The sequence below is a fragment of the Carassius gibelio genome, chromosome A6, assembly GCF_023724105.1.
Source record: "Carassius gibelio isolate Cgi1373 ecotype wild population from Czech Republic chromosome A6, carGib1.2-hapl.c, whole genome shotgun sequence".
NCBI classification, from domain to species: Eukaryota; Metazoa; Chordata; class Actinopteri; order Cypriniformes; family Cyprinidae; genus Carassius; species Carassius gibelio.
The window spans coordinates 14245609-14269587 of NC_068376.1; the positions used below are offsets into that span (position 1 = coordinate 14245609).

The 23979-nt window shown below is 37.8% G+C and overlaps 1 protein-coding gene across 1 annotated transcript in view; it reads left to right on the forward strand.

Annotated features, from left to right (window-relative positions):
• Window positions 1-687: 687 nt before the first annotated feature.
• LOC128015100 (regulatory-associated protein of mTOR) overlaps window positions 688-23979 on the forward strand; it is a 144169-nt gene continuing 120877 nt past the window's right edge. The window contains exons 1-2 of the mRNA XM_052598797.1: window positions 688-962; window positions 13297-13471. Coding sequence (XP_052454757.1) covers window positions 13310-13471 — 162 coding nt within the window. The 5' untranslated portion in view covers window positions 688-962; window positions 13297-13309. The remainder of the gene's footprint in view (window positions 963-13296; window positions 13472-23979) is intronic.

Sequence of the window (23979 nt, forward strand, 5' to 3'; positions counted from 1 at the left end):
ACTTAATTCACTGAATGAAGCATATGGATGTTTTGCTCCTGTTTTCTCTTTTGCTTCTAATTTTCCAGGACTACCTGGAAACCTCCTACCATTCAAGACATTAAAACTGAGCTAGGCAGCAGAGGAGTTTTGGAATGAACAGACTTAACCTTGTAAAACAAGGATAGCCTTGTGGTCAACATAATTGCTGGGTAAATATGAAAATGTAACACTGACCTGTAATTCACTGTGTGTTGTCTGTTTATTGGAAGTGATTATATATATATATATATATATATATATATATATATATATATATATATATATATATATATATATATATATATAAAAACAATACAGCTCACTAATATATAATAGTTTTTTTTTGTTAATAATTTATAATAGGTTTATATATATATATATATATATATATATATATATATATATATATATATATATATATATATATATATATATATATATATATATATATATATATATATATATATATATATATATATAACGAGGTGACGTGTTCGTTGACGTCCTCAGACATAGCCTCGCCCACAAATGCGCGGTGCATTCTGGGTACACCTCAAGATGGCGGCGCCCTTGCACAAATGTTGAGAAACTGTCTCGGCTGGAAGTTCTGATTAAAATTAGCCAGAGGTCTACTGTGTTGATCCATCATTAAAAACAACATAAAAAGCACGGAAAAAGACCGTAGGATTAAAGTATCCCCCGCCTGCCGTGGCTCACGCAGAGTGTGTGTTTGAGGATGATGACGGGCCGCTGCGCCTGACCCAGAACCAAAAGGAGAGCCATCTCAGATCACCCTGCAAACACCTCTTGATCCAGCGCCTGCAGATCTTCTACAGGCTGTGGACGCTGCCATTTAAGCTGCTGACGGGAGTGATCTGTGTGATCGTCCGCCGACGCAGCGGATCTTTAGCTCGAGCTTTGCAGAACTCTGCCGATAAGAGGTGAGAGTACAATTCACACAGCCGCCCAGTTTCTCTTCAACAATTCGCCATGGTACCAAAGTACCATATTTACTTTAGTTAAACGGTTGTACTCTTGTATTAGCCGCAACTGTCATCAATAACGAGATAATGTTGGTCTTTCAATATAACAGTAACTGCAGTGATCATGGTATTTAGTCAGAAATTATAGTTACCATGGTATTTTCTATTGAACATGCGTGACTATTGGGTGAAAGCAGCAGATTCTTGCACAGCAAGAAGCACTGCTCTTTTAATTCTGTTGTGATTGGTTTGAATGTAACGACTTTCAGTGTGGTAGACTGATAAGTTGGCAACTTTCAGTTCAATTTTTTAATTCTCCAGTTCTTAGTTTTTGTGGTTTTTAAAAGTCTTAATTTAAGGTTTTTGAATTCAGTGTTGTTTCTCTTGTCTCTAGTACATGCAGACTATCTCAACATTCGTGTCTGGAGTCTTGGTACAGAATCGTTTAAACTTTAGTGTCACTATGAGAGCTGCAGTTGAAATCTGTGAGCCTATGCATTAACCAGTACACTTTATTCTGCACAACCAGTGGCACCAAATGCTAGTTCGGAAATTATTTTCTTAAATTATTTTGATTAAATATTTGTTTTTTTTTTATTATTTTGATTTCTCTTAAAGGTCCCCCTTTATCCACTGAATAAGCTACAAACAGGTAGTTTTGTTCGAAATGTACACCATCGATTGTTTTTCTGTGTTGGACTGGTCATCAGTAAAATTATTTTAAATGATATAAGCTAACTTCCAGTCTAAATGTTATGAGTTGGATACGGTATTTAGGACTTATCGAATGCTTGATCAGTTTAATTGATTAAATTTGCTTTTGTAACCAATACCTCTAAAGCCAACACCTAGCATTAACTATGTTCGACTTAAGTGGTGTTGCGTAGGTTGATCGGCGTTTGACTTGAAGCTGTGAATTTTGAAGAAATTTTGCCTGACTTGAGACCATGGGAACAGCACGTCACTGTGAAACCTAGCATCAAATTACTGCATGAGTGTCTCAAGAGCAACCAGCTGGCTTAGTCAGTGCAACTTCTAGACGGCTGCATAACCTCTGATGATGACTCCGCCATTTGAAGACTGGCCAGACTCACAGATAACATCGTCCCATCAAAAATAGAAAGGCAGGATTCTTGTTGAATCTGAGTTGATGGACCGATGAGACAAAGATTAACCTAAGTGATCCAAGTGGTTGGAAAGCTAAAGTGTGGAGAAAAAAGGGAAATGCAAATCATCCTAAGCATACAGCCTTATCTGTAAAGCTTGGTGGAGGTGGTGTCATGGTGGTGTCATGTTTCTAGAACAGGACCTCTTCATTTTAATGATGACTTAATGTATGATGGTAGTAGCAGAATGAATTTGGAAGGGTACAAAATCCTCTTGGCTACCAATATTCAAGAAAATGCCACCAAACTCTATGACCCAAAACACACTGCCAGTTCAGTCAAGGATTGAATCAGGGCAAATAAATGTAAAGCCTTAGATTGCCCAAATCAATATCCAGATTTAAATCTGACTGAACATTAATTTCACCAGCTTATTAGGAGACTAAAGACAGAAACTCCCCAAAACAAGCAACAGTTGGAATTGACTGCATTAAAGGCTGAGGAAAAGCATTTCGAAGCATAAGACCAAGAGTCTGGTGATGTCTATGGGTTGCAGACTCACTGCTCTGATTGCATGCAAGGGATCTGCAACTAAATATTAGCTTTTAATGTTTTACAACTGCCTTAAATTCAACTGTTCCAATACTTATGCTCACATCAGATGGGATTGAGGTCGCTTAGATCCACAGACATGAAAACCAACCGCTGAATTGGAACACTGGTTGCCATTTGCTACACAGAGCAGTAATTCACTGACAATCTACACAAAATCGGTTTCAAAATCACAGGCGATTCATTGCCGATTTTGAAAGCGATTTTGTGTAGCTTGTCCGTGAGCTACGGCTCTGTGTAGTAAATGGGGCTCCATCTGAACCAGTGTTGCCAAGTCTAATTGTACTGCTGATGTCTTTCCTCCTTGGCATTGTGTTAACACACACAAAGAAGACCTGTAAACTGCCAAAACTTCTACTTTTATAGAGGTGCTCACATTTGCTGATAATCAGTTAATAAAAGAAATTTGATGAGCAGTGCCTGGCCGTAACTTTCCCGTTTTTAAATCCTATGTTAACAGTAAGGTTGTCCTAGCTTGGTTACACATGGCTTTTCAAGTTTGGTTATATTTTTATCAAATAAATAATGACATGGTGTGATATATTAGGGTTTCCACAGGGTCTTAAAAAGTATTAATTATGATTTCAAGAGGTCTTAAATTTGGGGAAGGAAAGACCAGAATTGCGATATGGCTGATTGTGAAGATTTAAACGTCAAAGGCTAATAATATGATTTAACTGAATAAACATGAGCGCTGCACGTTCGAAGTCCAGTGCTGAGCTGCTTTGTGTTCTGCTGTTAACGGGCAAGTTATATTTCTTCCAAACACTGAGAGTTTTCAATACAACTGTTTTGTTCAGAGTTCAGAACAATGTGAAAAATCATATGTTTTTACCCTGCAAACATGCAGAGCTTTAAAGGGGACCTATTATGCACTTTTCACAAGATGTAAAATAAATCTCTGATGTCCCCAGAGTGTTTATATGATGTTTTAACTCTGAATACTTTACAGATAATGTTTCATAGCTTGTTAAAATTTTTAGGATATGAGCCAAAACGCATCACTTTCTTGTCTCCCCTTTAATTGCAAATGAGGTGGTGCTCCGGGGAAGAGGGCGGAGCTTCAAATAAACACTCCACTATTATTACAAGCCTGTTGTCTTTACAGAAAATGCACTCGTTTAAAAGTCTGTCATCAGATTGTACTGGGCATAAAAAATGCACTTTATGAATTACAAAGATATGCCATCGCATATCTATTATAGGGGCAGCTGTGGCCTAATGGTTAGAGAGATGGACTAGTTACCAGAAGGTCGCCGGTTCGAGTCTCTGTGCTGTGCTCTCTTCCACCCTCAATACCCAAGGCTGAAGTGCCCCTGAGCAAGGCACTGAACCCCCAGTTGCTCCCAGAGCACTGGCTCTATAGCTGCCCATTGCTACGGGTGTGTGTTCACTGTGTGTTCACTTCTCACTGCTGTGTGTGTGCACTTGGATGGGTTAAATGCAGAGCACCAATTCCGAGTATGGGTAACCATAATTGGCAAATGTCACGACTTTCATTTAATTTCATTACAAACTTATTAAGCCCCACTTGTGATTATGAACTCGACTAATTCCAGCGGTCGACTTCACATTGCTTTCATTGCAATTTTAACTCCCACTTTCCTATTCATGATCATTCTGGTAGCACGTGAAGGCAGCATCAGTTAAAACAGACCAACAGTGGTAGCTTTTGCAACATTAGCCTTACAGAGTGCCAAGAAGATCTTTCAGAAAGGATTTTCCAATTTGGGAAACTAATAGGGATGGGCGTTTTCTGCAAATATCACATTCGAATATTTGAGCTCACAAAAAACGAATATTCATTTATTTAAATTAAGTTTAATGTGACGTTATTTTTCAGCAACATTCATTGTTTCTGTCATTTTGAACAAGCTTACACACAATAAGCTTGATCATTACACATCGTGTTTTGTAGATGAAAAACTTTAACAATGTGTGCAAACAAACAAAAGTACAGATTAAAAGCAAAAAAAAAAAAAAAAAAAGTGAACAAAGAAAAAATGTAAAGCAGCCTGCAGCAATTAGGCTATTGTAGAACGTAGCCTACACTTAACTTAGAAACTTTGAATTCGGTCACTTTCTGTGATTCTCCACGACATATTTGAAGTACTGTAGAAGACCGCAGTTCTTAGGGGCCATTCACATATCACGTCTTTTGCGCACTCAAGTTGCGCTCTCATAATGGAAGCGATGCGGTCGCAATGTGCACGTGGTGCCATGCGCCCGTTTTTTCCAGGCGCGTCCTCACCGCATCGAGTTAAAAACATCTAAACTTTTCAGAATGCCTCAGCTTCATCCTTTCCCTTAACAACGTTGAAAGCTCAGCCAAGATGAAGGAACAGTTGATCATAGCTGTATATGGTTTGCCATTTTGAAATAAATTTAGTAGCAGAGCTACTGAAAGCGATTTTTTTTTTTTGTGCTGCAAATCCATTTATCCTTTGCTGAAATTTCCGCGTCTTCTAGAGAGCGTGTCATTGTTGCTTAACAACGGCAGATGCCTCAGGAGCGCTTCTGCCCGAGCGCTTTGGAAAGAAGGAGAAAGCGGCACGCCTAGCATTGTTTTAGGCGCGATATGTGAATGTTCCCTTATTCATTCACTTTTCTTTGCTTGCATACATCTTCAAATATGCCGTGGATAATCACAGAAAGTGACCAAATTAGGTTTTATTGTGAATTTTTTTTTTTTTTTGCGAAATTTGAATATCATTTTTATTTATCGAATAATTAGAGCAGAACGAATATTCAACAACTTGTCAGTCGTGGGGCAGGGCTTGCTGTTTTAGTTGTTATCTCAAATGTCATTGGTCATTCCCCTTTTCATGAGGTCAGTATTGGACGCCTGTTAGAAAATGAATGATAATTCACTTGACTTGACCCATGACTTCATCAGTGGAACATATACATGTGAGTTATCATTTCATTTGCTTGTTTAATTTATTTTTGTCTTTAATGTAATTTAATGCATTGTTTATAGAGAAGATCTTTTGTAGATACTTGATTAACTGGAACTCTTCTGATTGCTAGTGATTGCAGTCTTGTAATAGAGATATACATATTTTATAGACTGTAATGATGCACACACCCAAATATATATATATATATATATATATATATATATATATATATATATATATATATATATATTAGGGCTGCACGATGTGTCGTTTAAGCATCGATATCGCGATGTACGAATCCACGATAGTCACATCGCAGGATGTGCGATGTAGGCTGTCGTAGTAGTACATGCCAGCTGCTCCCCAGCCCTTGACGAATGTGATTCGCGGATTAATTGCACAGCTTATCCATCATAGAGTGAAGGTTTATCATTGACAGGACTGAAAAACACATGCAAGTTTAATAGGGCAGAGAGAGAGAGGGCGCGAGACAGAGACAGAGAGCGCGCGCGAGAGAGACCGAGCGAGCCGTCTTCAAACAACACGAGCGCTGTCTTGCTCTCTCTCCCTCGCGCATATTAAATCATTTAAAATGAGAATGTAAGTGTGCTCACCCCATTTTGGTTTGTAAGAAAAAATATCGCAATATATATCGCAGAAAAATAAAATATCGCAATGTCATTTTTTCCAATATAAAGCTAAATGAATGACAGTGAAGTGTTTAAAAAGTGTTTTATCTTCCATCTTTTAAATAGATACATCGTAATATTTGAAGGTTAGTTTAGTCTGTGTTCCTATAAAACACAGGTTTCATCATGATTGCATTTGATTTACAGTGTTACTAGTATCTACTATCAAGATCAGTCCATTAACTATGATGTTTATGAAAATTGATTCCTGTTTATTGAAAAGAAACTTGTAATACATTCAATCCCAATGTATTTACTTATGTTCTTTTTGTTGCATTATTTTTCCTTTGTAATTGCAGGTTGTGTACATGAATGCAGCAAATAACTGGGCTTTGCCGTCTTACCAATTATTCTCATAAGCAGTCCAGAAATTTGGTATACTGTCAAGTCAAGTACAGTAAAGAAAAAAGCATTTAAATTTTCTTTAAACCAGGGTCAAGGGAGTCCAAGGACTAGAGAATGTACTGATCGCCTGGTTCATGCTTTCTTCAAGAGGCACAGATCAACATGGTTTAATTTTCTGTATAACAAATAGATTTGTTATACAGGTTCACACATAGGCCTACTCCGTCTGCAGTGCGTATACTGTGTAAGTTCAGAAGCAGCAGTGAGAGTGCGTTATGGTAATGCGAAAGCACATCAAAATAATGCACGAGCGCGAATCTCTCTGTTTGCATGCATATTTCCTTTTTCTCTGTCACAAAACCAAACGTGCTTGCTCAGATACACGCTGCTATTGCCCGGAGAGAGTGCAAACACTTAAAACGTGTCTCCTCTCACTCAAACTGCATCCTGTGCACTCACAACTCTATCTATGCTCATGTGCTAGATATTAATTATTTTCGCATGTTTTTATTTCTAGCCTTTTACCGCGTGCAGTGTGAACGCTCTGATCTGTTAACGGAAAAAAGGCGCATCACACAGTGTATGAACCTGGAGTTAGACATATGCCCAGTCTGTTCTGTTCTGTTTTTTATTGCATTCTGATTGGTTCTGATAGCATACTACTGCGGGAAGTCAGGGCCGCGGAAAATCATGCTGTAAAGCAATTTAGAAATTGTGCACGCTCAAATCGTGATTTTATAGCTATTTCTATTAATCGCACAGCCCTAGAATGGACTGGCAACGAGCAGAAAATAACTCTGGCTGCACTGCTCAGCAAAACGGGAAAACCAGATCCAGACAGAGCTCGGCAGCGGATAGACAGTCAGCAGAGCAAGCAGTCAGGAGGAAACATGTTGACAACATGTTTGAATTTGTTGTTCTGTAGCATATGCAGCAAAAATATAAATTGGTGGTTTATTCTTAAACCAATCAGCCAGCTCGAATAGGGTTAAAAGTTAGTTTAATTTCTTTAATTATATATATGAAATTGTTATTATGTAATGACTTAGACATTTTTATATATGTTAACAATATTATAATTGGCAGGTTGAAAACCACTCCTCTAGAGTTTGCCACATAGGCAGTAATATGCCATTTATTTTAATATCACTAATAGTAAAATTGATATTACTAATCACTTTATTCATTCAAATTCAATTAATATATTAATGTTTGTAAGTGCAAAAATCATGAGACCTAAACTTCATTCATTGGTTTTAGCTTGTCATGCAAGCACATTTGAGCTTTCGTGTTTACTGTATCTTGTAGGCTATGTGCGCTGATCAGTGTTGTGAATAAAAATTTAAATTAAATCAGTTGAATGATGGACTCATCTGTCGATCTCTGAACTCATAGAATAAGTCAGGATGAGCTAGAGCAGTGGTTCCCAAACTTTTTTTTTTTTGGTTTTGTATTTTTATATTTATTTATTTATTATTTTTTGAACACAAAACAGTCCAATCTTGATTAAAACAGTTGACACTAACAGGACTGACTCAATATAAAACTTAATAATGACTGTCATAGATATTACAGTATGACAAAAAAAAAAAAAAAACTAACAAATGACCTTCCTACCCCTCCCCTAAAATAAAATAAAATACACAAATAAAAATCTAATTAAATATATACATATTTAGGTTTTAGACACATGAGATATCCTAGACTTTACCTACACACTTAAGGAGACAAAGAATGTTTGATGTTATATTTATCTCCTTATACCATTTTCTCAATCAGTGCAAGAAAAGAACCCCATATTTTCATATACATATCAAGGCGTCCTGAGACTCTAAATATCACACGTTCATAGCAATATTGCACATGAGTTCCAGCCATTCATCAAACAAAAAGGGCGAACCAGATTTCCTATGTCTCGGAATGATTCTACATCCGGACACCATAGCTAGATGACACCATTTCTTTTGTTGCCAGGAGAGGCCTGTATCTTCTGGGAAAATACCCAACATACAGAGACCAGGATTTTTGTGTAATGTAAGGCTGAAGATGTTATTAACGAGATGTACAATCTTTTCCCATAGTTCTTTAACCTTATCACATTCATACAACATATGAACCATAGTACCTGTATCGGCTTTACATCACCAGCACAGATCATCATTTCTTAGTTTAAGTCTAGCCATCCTGGTTGGAGTTCAGTAACACCTGTTAAAAATTTTATAGCTTAAAATATAGGGGTGTTTCTAATAATCACAAGGAGACAATGTCTTATTTGTAGGTATTTTCAAAAGTCAGTGTTAGACAGGTTATACTTTTGTTTCAAATGATTAAATGATGCCACATGTTCTCCTTCATAAAGATTGTCCAAGAACCAAATCCCTTTATTGGCCCACTGTGTCCAGTAGAAAGGTTTCTTATCTATTTGTAATTTAGTATTATACAAGATCGAGGCTTTAGATGTTAGCCATGGGGTTTGTTTAATGTTTTGGTGATACAATTTCCAGCTTTCTCTAACAAACCTCAGAACAGGATTCTGGTCAAGTATTGGTTGGGCAAGTTGTGTCAAGAATGCCTCTGTTGGAAAAGGGGCCAACATTTCCTTTTTAATATGTACCCACGTAGGGGCCACATTAGGCGGCATATTAATTCTAGTCCACTGCGAAAGTGAAAACGACCAATGATACCAATCAACTCTGGGCAGAGAGAGCCCACCCGAGCTTTTAGCAGAATATAATTTGGTACGATTAAAAAGGGGTTTCTTCCCTTACCAACTAAAGGATTAACATTTTTTATTGTATTCCTCCAGAAGTGATAGTGGCAATGCAGGTGGTTGAAAGTTAACTTGCATAATTTTATCTAATCCAGGTATAAGTTTGATTCCCAGATAAACTAACCCACATGAGACCCACTTAAATGGCCATTGTACATCTAACATTATTATGGTTTTTAGACAGAGGCATTATTTCTGATTTACTCCAATTCATTTTATAACCTGATAACTGGCAAAAGTTATCAATTAAAGAGCACTTTGTGGGTACTGTTATTTGTGGGTTACTAGAGAGAAGTAAAATATCTTCAGCATACAGAAGTATTTTATGCTCCTGCTGACCAGCCACAATGCCCTTAATATTTTGGTTACTGCGTATAGCTATAGCCAAAGGCTCTAATACCAACGCAAATATGAGGGGTGAAAGGGGCCACCCCTGTTTTGTGCCCCTATGTAACTTGAATTGTAATTATGTTATGCCATTAAACAACACTGAGGCTTGGGGTCCAGTGTATAATAATTTAACCCATTTAGTAAATACTGACCAGACCCAAATCTTCTAAGGGTCTCAAATAAGAACAAAGGCCTTCTCTGCATCCAGGGATAAGGCCATGACAGGGTCTGAGACATCTCTAGCTTTCCACATGAATATATTTGAATATATACGTGCCTCCCCCGCTCATAAAAAAATGGAGTTTCAATCACAAATGTATTAACAGTGAGTCATAAACAGAACTATCTGGATTATTATTTTTTACTTAATATTTGAAACGGCAGGTTATCAACTTAGAATATCAACTTATATGAAGTGCCACTATGCATATCCCACAACTTTAGGCTAAATGAAAAATAAAAAAAAAGAATTCAGAACAGGCACAAACAATAATGTAACAACTTAAACAGCAGCAGGAGTAAGGCATATAGCCTAGCCTAATTCATTTCTAAATATTGTTTGCAAGAAACACCAGTCTATCAACTTGATCTGGATTAAGAACATACGTTCAGAGCGCACAGACATGCCTGGCTACTAGCTAGTACAGTGTACATTTTAGGACATCCTCAGACCTCTGTCATTAAATGAAAAGGCGTCATGCCTCAGACTAAAAGGCTTTAGTCATCGGACAAAACGGCATCGTCAGGTCTCATACAATTAAGTGACTGAGTGACTGATGACTGAGGTCTGAGGATGTCCTAAAATGTACACCGTAAGCTAGCTATTATTCGCTTGATTTAGTCATGGGCCTACTGTACAATACGTCTAGAGTGCCCTCTACTGGATAAGATGGCAAAGAATAAAATAAAAAAACAAACAGTCAAATCATAGACTGTAAAAAATGTGCTACACATGGCATTTTATTTATAGTTCAATTACGGATTCATGTCATGTTCGAATGCATATTCGAATATTGAATAAAAAGTGACAGCCCTAGTGTCAACCCCTTCTGCCCTATTCTGAGACTTTTGTGTTGCTCTACAAACTTCCACTGCATTTACATTATTATTCACCAATCCAATTTTGCTATTGTCCTCTAGTCTACAAAAAGACTGTCAATCAGGATAGCTTTCATCTGACTGTTGGTCTTTTGAGTCACTTTTGGTTGAGGCCTTGTTATGGTTACTTTTTTTGATAGACAGGCCACTCTAGTTTGTAGTTGTTTGTTGTGTCCTTTTAATTTAGTAATACACTGAGCTTGTTTTTGTGCTAAGGATAAAGTAAATTCTCTCTGGATAATGCCTTTAATGTTTATCTTTTTGACAAATGCCCCAACTACCTTTTTGTGTTTTTCAATTGACTATACCTTTTCTGGATCAATATCAAATTTGCAATAATTTTTTTTTTTTTGTCAAATCCAATCTGACTGAGTCCATGTGCTTTCCTAACAGTGATTTGAACTCTATTTCTGTCCATAAAGGAGTGGCTAGTCCACCTTTCTCATTTGTTGGAATCGGCCTAGCATTCCTTCTCAAAATGTTGTAATACCTTTTAGAGCTGTGCAATTAATCGCATTCAATTATCATGCAGATTATCATCAGTAAATTATCATCAGTAAAGCCGGTTCCATGATTAGTAGTAAATCACCATCACCTGTTTTCAGATTGAGCAGCTTTCATTACACAGAGCCGTAGTTTACTGACAATTAGGCAAAGTCGCCCTCATAGTCACAGATAAATCGCATTCGATTTTGAATATACCAAGAATGTCTCTGACAGAGCAGAGGATAACTTAGTTAATACAAATCATAATGTATTCAACCTTCCCTGGCAACGCAGAGGATAACCAACTTGGTAACACACTATAATAGTTGTTAATCTTCTCTGACTAAGAAGAGGATAAACCTTCTTCTGTGGCAAAGCAGAGGATAACTAGTCTGTTAACCAAACCCTGCAGCTGTTGGTTAACACTTCTCTGAAGGTCGAAAAGGATAACCACATTTCCTTCTCTGTAGTGTTACTTTGGACAGAGTAACGCTCATCAAATCGTTGTTGACCTCAAAAAAAGTTCTGGAATATCAGTGTCAGGTGAGAAGCTCTATCCGGGTCCACGGCACCAAATCTGTTTGGAAACTCAGAAGCGAAAATCAGGAGACTCTTGGGTATCTTCAATAGGACTCTATTGAGAACACACTGTGTGGCATTGCAGTTATCAAAAGTCTGACTAAGGTAGGCATACATAGTATTTTATAGGCATTCAATGGGCAGTCCTCAAAGATGTTGACCTATCACACAGCCTTAGAAGTGACAACTTAAAGAACATCTAATCAACCCCCCGACTCTGAGCTTCAACAAACCTACTACCCAAAGATTACAGTATCCAGGACCATCCTTAGGGAGGTGCAACTGAGGAGGGGCATGCTTATTGTCAAATGACACAGTAACTTTCTACTGTGAGACACTGTGTTGAGGGCTATTGACTCTTCTTACACTGAGAACCCTTCACAGTAACAGGCCATGATTTTATACATTCACCATACCTATCTGCTATCTGACGTGATGTTGAGAAATCATTATCGAAAGGGAACGTTAACTGATGCATCCTCGGTTCTCTGAAAGGAGAAAATGACACATTGTGATCATGTTGTGATATTTCTGTTTTTCGTAACCTGGTTATTCATTTAAAAGATTTTAAGGAAATTAATTTCAGCACCACCTTATATTGGAGGACGTGGCCATCCCAAATATGGATTCTTGACCGTAATTGGTGCACTAGCGTGATTCAATCAATCTTCAATATTTCTTGGAGGTTTACCCACATAATACTCATGTAAGTGAGGTTAATGAGTAACCAGAGACATTATAATCTTATAGAACATTTATTTTTTAGAACATTTTTACACACCAGTTTCTCATATAGCTCCAACCTATGTTTTTTCTTTTTGATACATTTTTGTGATAATAGTTCGGAATCAGATTCAAAATCATTTAATTAAACCACTTTAATAATACACAATAGGGGAAGTCGTGGCCTAATGTTTAGAGGGTTGGACTCCCCATCGAAGGGTTGTGAGTTCTAGTCTCGGGCTGGATGGAATTGTAGGTGGGGGGAGTGCATGAACAGCTCGCTCTCCACCTTCAATACCACGACTTAGGTGCCCTTGAGCAAGGCATTGAACCCCCAACTGCTCCCCGGGCGCCGCAGCATAAATGGCTGCTCACTGCTCCGGGTGTGTGCTCACAGTGTGTGTGTGTATGTGTTCACTGCTCTGTGTGTCTGCATTTCGGATGGGTTAAATGCAGAGCACAAATTCTGAGTACGGGTCACCATACTTGGCTGAATGTCACTTCACTTCACCACAACTCTTTGTTTCTCTACTTTCTACATTAGACTTGCAAATGGTCATTTAATTGTATTTTTTTCTTATGTTCTTTTATCAGTTTCCTTATAAAAATGGATGCTGAGCTGCTTCACTCTCCTGTGGTTGGTCTGACGGAGGAGGAAGAGGTGGACATGACTGACTGGAAGGTTCCACTGGCCTTCATGAAGAAACGCCACACAGAGAAGATTGAGGGATCCAAAGCTTTGGCTCAAAGCTGGAGAATGAAAGACAGGGTGAGAGAGAGTCTTTTAATGTTATCTTTAGTAGTGGTGGCCGATATATCGCCAAGGCCAATATATCAGTCGATATTTGATATTTTTCAAATATTGACATTGGCTGATAAGTTTTTCTATTTGAATGATGTGCTTGAGGTGGGTTTATTTTGATGGCATTGAGAATAGCAGCTGCACACACAGCGCTCGCATTCTCTCTCCTTATTGTTTGCTGTCAAAGTTTAACAGTTCTGTCTGATACAGAAATAAGTCTGTATAATAATCAGATAAAACTGTTGAACAAAGGAGGTATACAAAGAAGTGTTATAATGACTGCGTTTATATTATTAGGCAAACATTATACTTAGGGCTGGGCAAGTTAACTTGTTATTATCGCATTAATGCATTAATTGATTAAAGACAACAATTATTTTATCACGTGTTAACGCAGTTTTTTATTATTATGAAAGTCCATTGCTCACTGGCTTTGAATACACATACAGACAAATCATGGGACACAGGAGGGGATGCTCCTGATCAAATTATTTAGGCTAAGCATCAACATTCACAAACCTGTCCATTGTTATTTTTAACATAAAATAATGCAACAGGCTCGTAATCTTGACTTTATAAGGTGGAAATAGGAAGTTTCCGATAGTACGTGAAGACAGCACTGAAGAAGTGCTCTCGCTCAACATAGTGGAGTGAATCGTTTTGTTAACTTTGTGGTTTATTATTTTGAGTTGTATGGGAATGCGGTATCACATGTCACTTTCACAATATATTGCTATACAGATCTACCTCTTTTGCTGCTCAGAATCATGCAGCATATATCAGAAGATCTGCACTCCGGCGCGGTTAGCGCTCACACTCACTGATCTAAATTTAACAAAACCACGCTCTTGCCCACCTCTACCAACCGAGCTAGGGACTGCTAAATGGAATGATCACACTATAGTCAAACGAACCAAACTTTGGGAGTCAAATGTGCTATAAAAGATTGCCTAGTGTGACCACACCTTAATTATTTTCCTGCATCCTGCACACACGAGTCTCTACCCCCCCATCAACTGCTGTCAAATAAACCTACCCTACTCCACGTGATGGTTTGTCTGTGTGAATTGAATGCGGACAGGAGGAGAGTTCAGCTTCACACACACACACACACACACACACACACACACGTATGTATACATATGTAATGTAATATTTACTAGGGGTGTCACGATTCTCCAAATCCTCGATTCGATTGCATTTTCAATTCTAAGGTCACGGTTCGATTCGATTCTCAATTTTTACATTGAGACAGTCATGAAGCTCTGTGTTAGTCTGGATGTCCAGCAATCTGTAGTCAAGGCAACTAAATGTGCGCTGTTCAGACCTTCAATAACGTTCTCTTTTACATTATTGTACATGGAGGGAATCACCGTAGCTGTGAGATGCGTTCTACTTGGGATTTCGTAGCGTGGCTCTAGCACGCTAATTAAATGCCTAAAACCGGAATTTTCCACCACCGAATAAGGTCGCATGTCCGCGGCTATGAATACTCCTACCGCACGCCTAATTGCATTTGCACGAGTTGAGTTGCTTGGAAGTTTAATTCCAAATGAAGACTGAAGAGTAGTTTGTTTAGTTGTTGGTTTAACAGATAAATCTATGTTTTTGTGGTGCCTGCGGAGATGCCTTGCCATGTTAGTCGTGCTGCCAGTGAGAGTATATGGTACACGCACATAGCACAGCTTGCAAACTGTTGTTTTGCGAACGTTGTCAACATAACTCACTGGAAATCCAAAATACTTCCACACCAGCAACTTCAGTGAAAGAGGAGGGGATTTGAGTTCTGTCGATGGGTCTCCTGCATCTGCAGTTGCCATGCTATCTTTTGAGTGGCTGTTAGAGGAGGCACTCGCAGCACTTCAACACACGTGTTTTTTCCGCTTGGCAAGTAACCAGACGCAACATGGGGGCGTGGCAGCATCGACGATTCCATTTTTTAATTCGAAGTTTGAGACTGTGACTTAATTTCGATCGATTTCGTTTTATAATCGAAATCGTGACACCCCTAATATGTACTGTGCTACTTGATCTGTATCTCATTTGGAACAAGAAAAAATATAACGACCAAAAGACAAAATAACTAATAAAAATTTGCTGTTACAGCTACTTGTCAACTTCAACTCGACATTCATCACAAAAAAAAATAAAAAAATTCAGAAGTCGTTCAACCCCTAATACACACACCCACACACACACACACGTATTTATATATATGTGTATGTATATATATGTATATGTATGTATGTGATTCATGATTACCCATATGTGACAGTGATTCATGATTACCCATTCATAAAGACAGTCACTTGCTTCATCCCTGAATTTGTCAGCCATTTGAACAAATCAATTGAAATTTACGATTCAGTGATCAAATCAGTGACTTGCTGCCACTTGATAGCACATTTAGTTTAATTTTTAGCGTGTAATTTCAGTTATTTAAATCCTTTAATATTTCTGTATTCAAAATGTTATATTTAAAACATTAATCTCCACATGAATGTATGAATTTAATTGCACTCATGCCACTTCTGAGGCTCATTAAACATCTGAAAATTTACCTACAAATGGCTCTTTTATGTTCCACAGTGCCAACTCTGTAGTAAGAATTAATTTTTTATTAACACTAATTCCATATGATTGGTAACTTATTTGTCTTATTCTACTTATTAAATTGTCTTAAATAAAATTTTTAAAAAGCTTATAAACGTACATTTTTAGGAGGAAATGATTAAAGGCCCACGTCAAGGTTACATGTTCAGTATCTCAAATTCTCCTCCTCCTAAGTAATGCCTTCACTTCTCAGTAGCCCAGACTAGGGATGGGCGACATCTTATCCGTGATATACAGGTAAAAATTCTCCCCACAATTAGAATTCTTCCTCCAATAGTAACTATAAAGTCTAGTTGTTGACATTTCTGTGTGCAACTGTGTGAAGTGACGTGAAGGAAGGTGGACAAGAAATTGAGCAGCTCCTTCTACAATCTGGAACAGGTTTGGATAGCGCTGTGCACGAGTGCACTCGTCTGAGCCTTGTATATTTTCGATTATCCATGAGTGACACTAGGTGACATGCTGCCAAGATGGCGACGGGCCGCCTCCACCCACTTTTGGCTTCAAAATTGCTCTTCAGAAACTAGTGGGTGACGTCACGGATACTATGTCCATGTTTTGATAATCCATGTTCACTAAACCCAATTTTGGGTAAAAATAGGAAAGATTATACTTTTCTACTTAAAACAGGATTCACTCCTGTGTCCAATTCCAACTTGCTTACAAGTTCTTTAAATTATTCAAAGGGGCAGCAATGACTGCAAAGGAGCTGTAAAACTTGTGAAACCAGCCCACAAGTCCTAGGACCCTGTGCAACAAAAGGATATCAGATAGCACAGGATATTCAGTTATGGCTTGAGTCTTGAGCCTTCCAATGTTGGAAGGTAGCTTATGAGTTTCGAAGTCCGAACAGCATGGTCTTAAATTGAAATCGGTCCAGTGTGGTGATGAAGGCTGTCTTCTGCTAAGAGTTCTTTGCCATCTATACCTTCTTATAACCTGACTTAAAGGCACAATATGTAAGTTTTCTCCGCTAGAGGGCATGTATTCAAAACAAACAAAGAAACAAAGGCTTAGTTTGATGATGCCACGACTGAGTGTGGAATCATGGGAGTTGTCGTCTTCATCCCACAGCTGATGCAATCTGATGGGACTCAGGCAGAAATCATGTTCATGGATGTGCTTATAATTTATTAATATAGTAGTATGAAGCAGGGTGAGGCTGATAGCTGTCAAAGCGAAACAAGGCCGCTAACAAGTGAGACACATGGTTTGTAGGAAGCAGAGCTTTTTTGTTATGCCACAGTCGACTGCTTCCACTCCTTCTGGTCGTGAGTATGTATAAAGCAGCACCGTTTTATCACACTAGATGCATTTGAAAGTTCTGTTATAATGCTACTCTGTGTGGTCATCACCTGTCAAATAAAATGCATAACATATTGTAGGCATCTTTGGTGTTTCCATGTGTTCCATCGAAATCATGGTGTATGACGTCATTGGCAGGTGACACAATGGACACGTTCTGTGTCACAAGTTAAAATTGCTTATTTCTCTGGATTTAAACATTTCTTCAAGACATTTGGAATAACCTACGTACACAAGTATATATAAGTACAGTCAGGTCCATAAATATTGGGACATCGACACAATTCTAATCTTTTTGGCTCTATACACCACCACAATGGATTTGAAATGAAACGAACAAGATGTGCTTTAACTGCAGACATTCAGCTTTAATTTGATTTAAATCAGATGAACGGTGTAGGAATTACAACAGTTTGTATATGTACATCCCACTTTTTAAGGGACCAAAAGTAATGGGACAGATTAACAATCATAAATCAAACTTTCATTTTTTAATACTTGGTTGCAAATCCTTTGCAGTCAATTACAGCCTGAAGTCTGGAGATCAATTAGACATCAGCGTACGCTGGGTTTCATCCCCGGTGATGCTCTGCCAGGCCTCTACTGCAACTGTCTTCAGTTCCTGCTTGTTCTTGGGGCATTTTCCCTTCAGTTTTGTCTTCAGCAAGTGAAATGCATGCTCAATCGGATTTAGGTCAGGTGATTGACTTGGCCATTGCATAACATTCCACTTCTTTCCCTTAAAAATCTCTTTGGTTGCTTTCCAAACACCAAACTACCCGGAAGACCATGGAAAACAACTGTGTTGGATGATCGAAGAACTCTTTCCCTGGTGAAGAAACCCTTCACAACAGTTGGCCAGATCAAGAACACTCTCCAAGAGGTAGGTGTATGTGTGTGTCAAAGTCAACAATCAAGAGAAGACTTCACCATGTGAATACAGAGGGTTCACCACAAGATGTAAACCACTGGTGAGTCTCTAAAACAGGAAGGCCAGATTAGAGTTTGCCAAACAACATCTAAATAAGCCTTCACAGTTCTGGAACAACATCCTATGGACAGATGAGACAAAGATCAACTTGTACCAGAGTGATGGAAAGAGAAGAGTATGGAGAAGGAAAGGAACTGCTCATGATCACCTCATCAGTGAAGCATGGTGGTGGTAGTGTCATGGCGTGGGCATGTATGGCTGTCAATGGAACTGGTTCTCTTGTATTTATTGATGATGTGGCTGCTGACAAAAGCATTAGGATGAATTCTGAAGTGTTTCGGGCAATATTATCTGCTCATATTCAGCCAAATGCTTCAGAAATCATTGGTCAGCGCTTCACAGTGCAGATGGACAATGACCCGAAGCATACTGCGAAAGCAACCAAAGAGATTTTTAAGGGAAAGAAGTGAACAGTTTCAAACAATTCAGTTCGATTTGGTGAACTGGTTCAAGAAGATCCGGTTACATCAAGTGATTCTTTCACAAACCGGATATCAATAAACTGCAGTGTTTTGAACTCGCTCACAACAGACCCGGAAGAGAAGACCATGCTGAAAAAGGAAAAGAAGACCGTGCTTTTTGCAATTTTTGGACCAAAATGAATTTTTTTAAGCATCGAAAATACTAACTGACCCCCTGATGTCACATGGACTACTTTGAAGATGTTTTTATTACCTTTCTGGACATGGAAAGTATACCTTACACACAGATTCAATGGAGGGACAGAAAGAACATTTTTAGATTAACTAACACTTTATGCACTTCCAGAGTCCACCACAGCCTTGATATGCTATACCTTCATTGTGATGTGAACCACAAGAAGCGAAGTTGGCGGATGTTAAGTTTGGTGGTAATGCCAGTGTATCACTGAAATACCTGCTGGTACATTGCAAGCAATTTTTTTTTATTAGGCCCTCTTGTAGGGGTGCCGCTATATCGGTATGAATGCGAAAACTGGTATTATGTTGATCCATGATATGGATTTTGCTTCCCCGAACTATTCATGAATTCAGATATTGCATTTATAGCGCTTGTTTTGTTAAATTTGGTACGCTATGCAAATTTGAACACAAATGATGATAGAAAAGTCGAGGTTGAACGTTTTTGTCCTCTGTGTGCAATGCTGTACTTACTACACAGGCAGGGCCAGATTAACACTTTGTTGTACCCTGGGCAACAATATTCAAGGGCCCCATCATCACGACCCCAGGATCACCATAATATGGTCATATACAGAATGTATTACTGTAATAAACAGTAAATATAATCAATACTTCCAATTCTAACTGTCATTAGGTGTATTTCGATTTACAAATATTTAAATGCTCATGGAACTACAAATGCAGTACTATGTCCCCTATCAAAGACATTCACTAACATATGATGCTTTGAAAACAAAACTCATCAGCATCTGTATAATTTGGTAAAATTGACCCACTACATTGAGAGGGAGGGAAATATCCTCCATTTTCACAAAAATGAATAAATAAGCAACCACTTTCAAACCATTGTTTATTAAACAACATTTATTCCCCATAGAAATGTATTGAATTGATAGAGCTATAACAGAAGACCACAGACAACACATCAAGAAACAATTTGGTCCTCAGCTCATTTTAAGCAGAAATCACCCTGACAGGGTGACCCTGTTTCCTCAGAATTCAACAAGGCAATCAAGTTATTAGTCCAACACAAACAATTTGAAATCTGCCAGTTATCCCTCCACAACAATTTACAGCATTTTAATGAAGCTGGCACCTCAAGCAAAAAATAAATAAATAAAATGCAGTATCACGATTATCTGCTTATAAACATTTTTATCCTAAGCTCATTTTAACTTGTTTTAAAATAGAACAACAACATATCACAACACAATTAACCAGTTAAACATTTTTGCTACATAAACATTTAAAAATCTGTCAATTTCTCTGAAGAAGACAAGACAGAAATAAATGCTATATAATCTGGCAAAACACACATTTTTAGTCCTAAATAATGACGAAGTGCATGTTTGAATTTGAAATGCTCTTCCCTCTCTGGGCTGTTAACGTAAGCTGGCGGTGTAGAAAAGTCCTGGCTACCTGAGTTGTCCTCGTCGTTGACGGGAGCTGACTTAACAGATCTGTCGGCAACATTAACAGGAGTGAAGAAATTTTCTTATTTTAGGTATATACTTTTCTACGTTTCTGATGTCCTTTCCTTTTTTAATTTCCGTTTCGCGCTCCCACTTGGCTTCTCCATGTCAGATTTTTTTCTGTTTTAGCAACGCCTGACGTAACCCGCTCGGCGTAACATTTGACCCACCTCATGCGGACTGACCAATGAGGAGAGGGTCTTAACTTAAGCCCCTCTCTTCATTGGTCAGTCCGCATGAGACTGACTCTCAACCGCTCTCAACTCACATTCAAAGTCATAGGCAGCGCAGCGTCTCTCTGTGCAGCGCAAAAGTCCGTGTTGACAGTTCGTTTAATATAAAGCGAGAGATTACCAGATACAGTATTTTGCTCGTGCCCTTGCTGCTGGGCCCTTTAGAGGTCTTGGGCCCCTGGGCAATTGCCCAGTTGCCCGTATGGTTAATCCGGCCCTGTACACAGGCATTAGTAAACAAACACATAGATCATTGTAACAGACCAAGTGGTTCCCTAACTTTGGAAGGCTTAGGGATAGTGTACAATCACCAGATCATTTTGCAAAATAAACCTCTGCAGGGTGATAAAGACTGCATTGCGTAATTTTTCCGCTTATCAGCCACTTGCCTGATAAGTAAGTAATTGAGGATATTTTAAACACTTCAACATTTTTTTTTACTCTTTATTCATCAAAGTATCCTAAAAAAGTATCACATGTTCTGAAAAAATATTAAGCAGCAGAACTGTTTCCAACTTTGATAATGAATCATCATATTAGAATGATTTCTAAAGGATCATGTGATAATGATCCTAAAAATTCAGCTTTGCATCACCGAAATAAATGATAATTTAAAGTATAATAAATGTAAAAACAATTATTTTAAATTGTAATAATATATCACAATATTACATTTTTTTTCTGTATTTTTGATCAAATAAATGCAGGCTTGATGAGCAGAAGAAACTTCTTTCATAAACATTAAAAATAGTAATGTTTCCAAACTTTTGGTCTGTACTGTACACAACTTTACTTCACGCTACGGTACTTCGAGGACCGACAACGAGAACTAAACAGACAGGGTTTATAAACACAAGGAAAGTAACCAGAAGAACAGAAACAGGTGGGGAGTAATCAATGAACTAAACAAGAAAAGGAACAAGACTAAATAATGAAAGATACAAAAAAGTATCTTTGAATAAAATAAAGTTTTTATGTTTAATGAAATCTCAAATTATACTTTGTCTTAAAGGGGGGGTGAAATGCTCGTTTTCACTCAATACCCTGTTAATCTTGAGTACCTATAGAGTAGTACTGCATCCTTCATAACTCCAAAAAGTGTTTAGTTTTATTATATTCATAAGAGAAAGATAGTCTGTACCGATTTTTCCCGGAAAAACACGAGCGTCTGTAGGCGTGACGTGTGGGCGGAACTAAAGAATCATAAGGGCCAGTAGGCTTTTGCGTTGATAGCGTTTGGAAGCTGTGACATTATCGTGAGTACAAAACCAACAAAAACAAACCATGGCTAACCTTCAGATTCAGCGTATATTTATGATCCAGAATCAGATCCAGAGGCTGAAATTTAACAAGAGCAGCATCAGCAACAGCGTCTTTATGTGGTATGTACTGAAACTGTATATATTTGCTTAGCGGTTTTGGAAATGACTAAGTTCCACTTTGTCGTCTGTTTTTTTTTTTTTTAAGCTGTACATGTGTAAAGTGCAGTTTGATGACAACATCGCATGTTGTTTACTTGATGTGCTTACGCGCCGATAGCTAAGTTAACAACACGGAGATATTTGAAGCAGTTTTACTCACCGCCTGCGGTTCCAACACACGATCGTGATCCTTTTTCGTTGGGACTGCATTATCCTTAAGAAATAAACGATGTGCAAATCCGTCGTCAAACTGGGCCTTGTTTGTAAAACAAGCATCTTCGAAATGCAGCAGGGGAACAAACAAAAACACTTGCACAACTCCGTTGATGCTCTGTAAAAATAAACTCCATCCACTCCAAACTTTGTCCATGTTTAGCATGGGAATCCAACTCTTTAACAGTGTAAAAAACTCAGTATGCATGAAATAGCATTTCACCCCCCCTTTAACGTTTTCTCTTTGTATTAACTTAATTGTTTTACTTTACTTGTAACCAAATATCCAACCAACATAAATTTAAAATATTAATGTAATGTAAAATAATAATATAGACAAATTTATTTACTTTCAGAATGTGTAATTTTATCATCTAAGATGAATGACTTCAAGCATCAAACCTTTGACAAATTATTTTTGTTTTACTATGTGTACAGTATCCTTGTACCTATCAATGTAAACATTATACACTTGACATTTTTTGTGTATAGCATTGATATAAAAACATACTGTATAACAGTTTTTAGTGTGCTTATACATAGACATACTGGATAAATTCACCAGAGAAACATGCAATCTTTCATGAACTGTCAGTCAGAACTTACTACATAATCAAACCTTTCAAATTCTTCTGAAGTTAAAACAAGTTTGGCCCAAAAACATGGGCAGTGTAAAACAAAACACTTTTAATAAATGCCTACCAAATTAGCCAATGAAAAAAAAAAAGGCATTTTCAACTTCATGAAATAGTTTAACCAAAAATGAAACTTCTCTCATAATTGTCATAATGTCTCTGAACCAAATTTAAAGTCAAATACTTGAATAGCTTAAGGATTAAGCTAAGCTTACGTAAAAACATAATAATTTTCATTTTACTAAATGCCTACCAAATTAGCCAGTGGTGGAAAAAAAGAGGTATTTTCACCTTCATGGAATAGTTTACCCAAAAATGAAACTTCTCTCATAATTGTCATAATGTCTCTGAACCAAATTTAATTAAAGTTAAATACTTGAATAGCTTAAGGATTAAGCTAAGCTTATGTAAAAAAAAAAAAAAAAAAATATTACAAGATTAGAGTAAGTGATATCAATTTTTGGTTGAAGGCATACTTTTACACTATTTTTGGCTTTGAAAATTGTTTTTGAACACTTGTACAATCAAACGCTCCCATGTGTTGACCATTGCAGACAATCACAGACATATTTGTTGAGTGCAGTACCACAATGGCCAATCAGAGGCATTTATCAATCTACTCAACAGTGTTCAAAATGCATATGGGTGAACCGACCCCTTTTAAAAGAGTAGTTCACATTCAAAAAAATCTGTCATCATTTACACGCCCTCTTGTAATTTCAAACCTATATGAATTACTGAAAGGTTCAACAAACAATGTTCCAGAATTCGTCTTCCTTGTGTGGAGAGGGGAATAGTTGAATAAGCTTAGTAAAGAAAAGAAAACAAACAACAAAAACGAAAGCTTCCAGAGGAGCCATGAAAATGGCTTTCCTTTCCTCAGTCCCTGTGCTGAGGGGGACGGCGAAATGAGCGCGGCCCAAGGCCTCG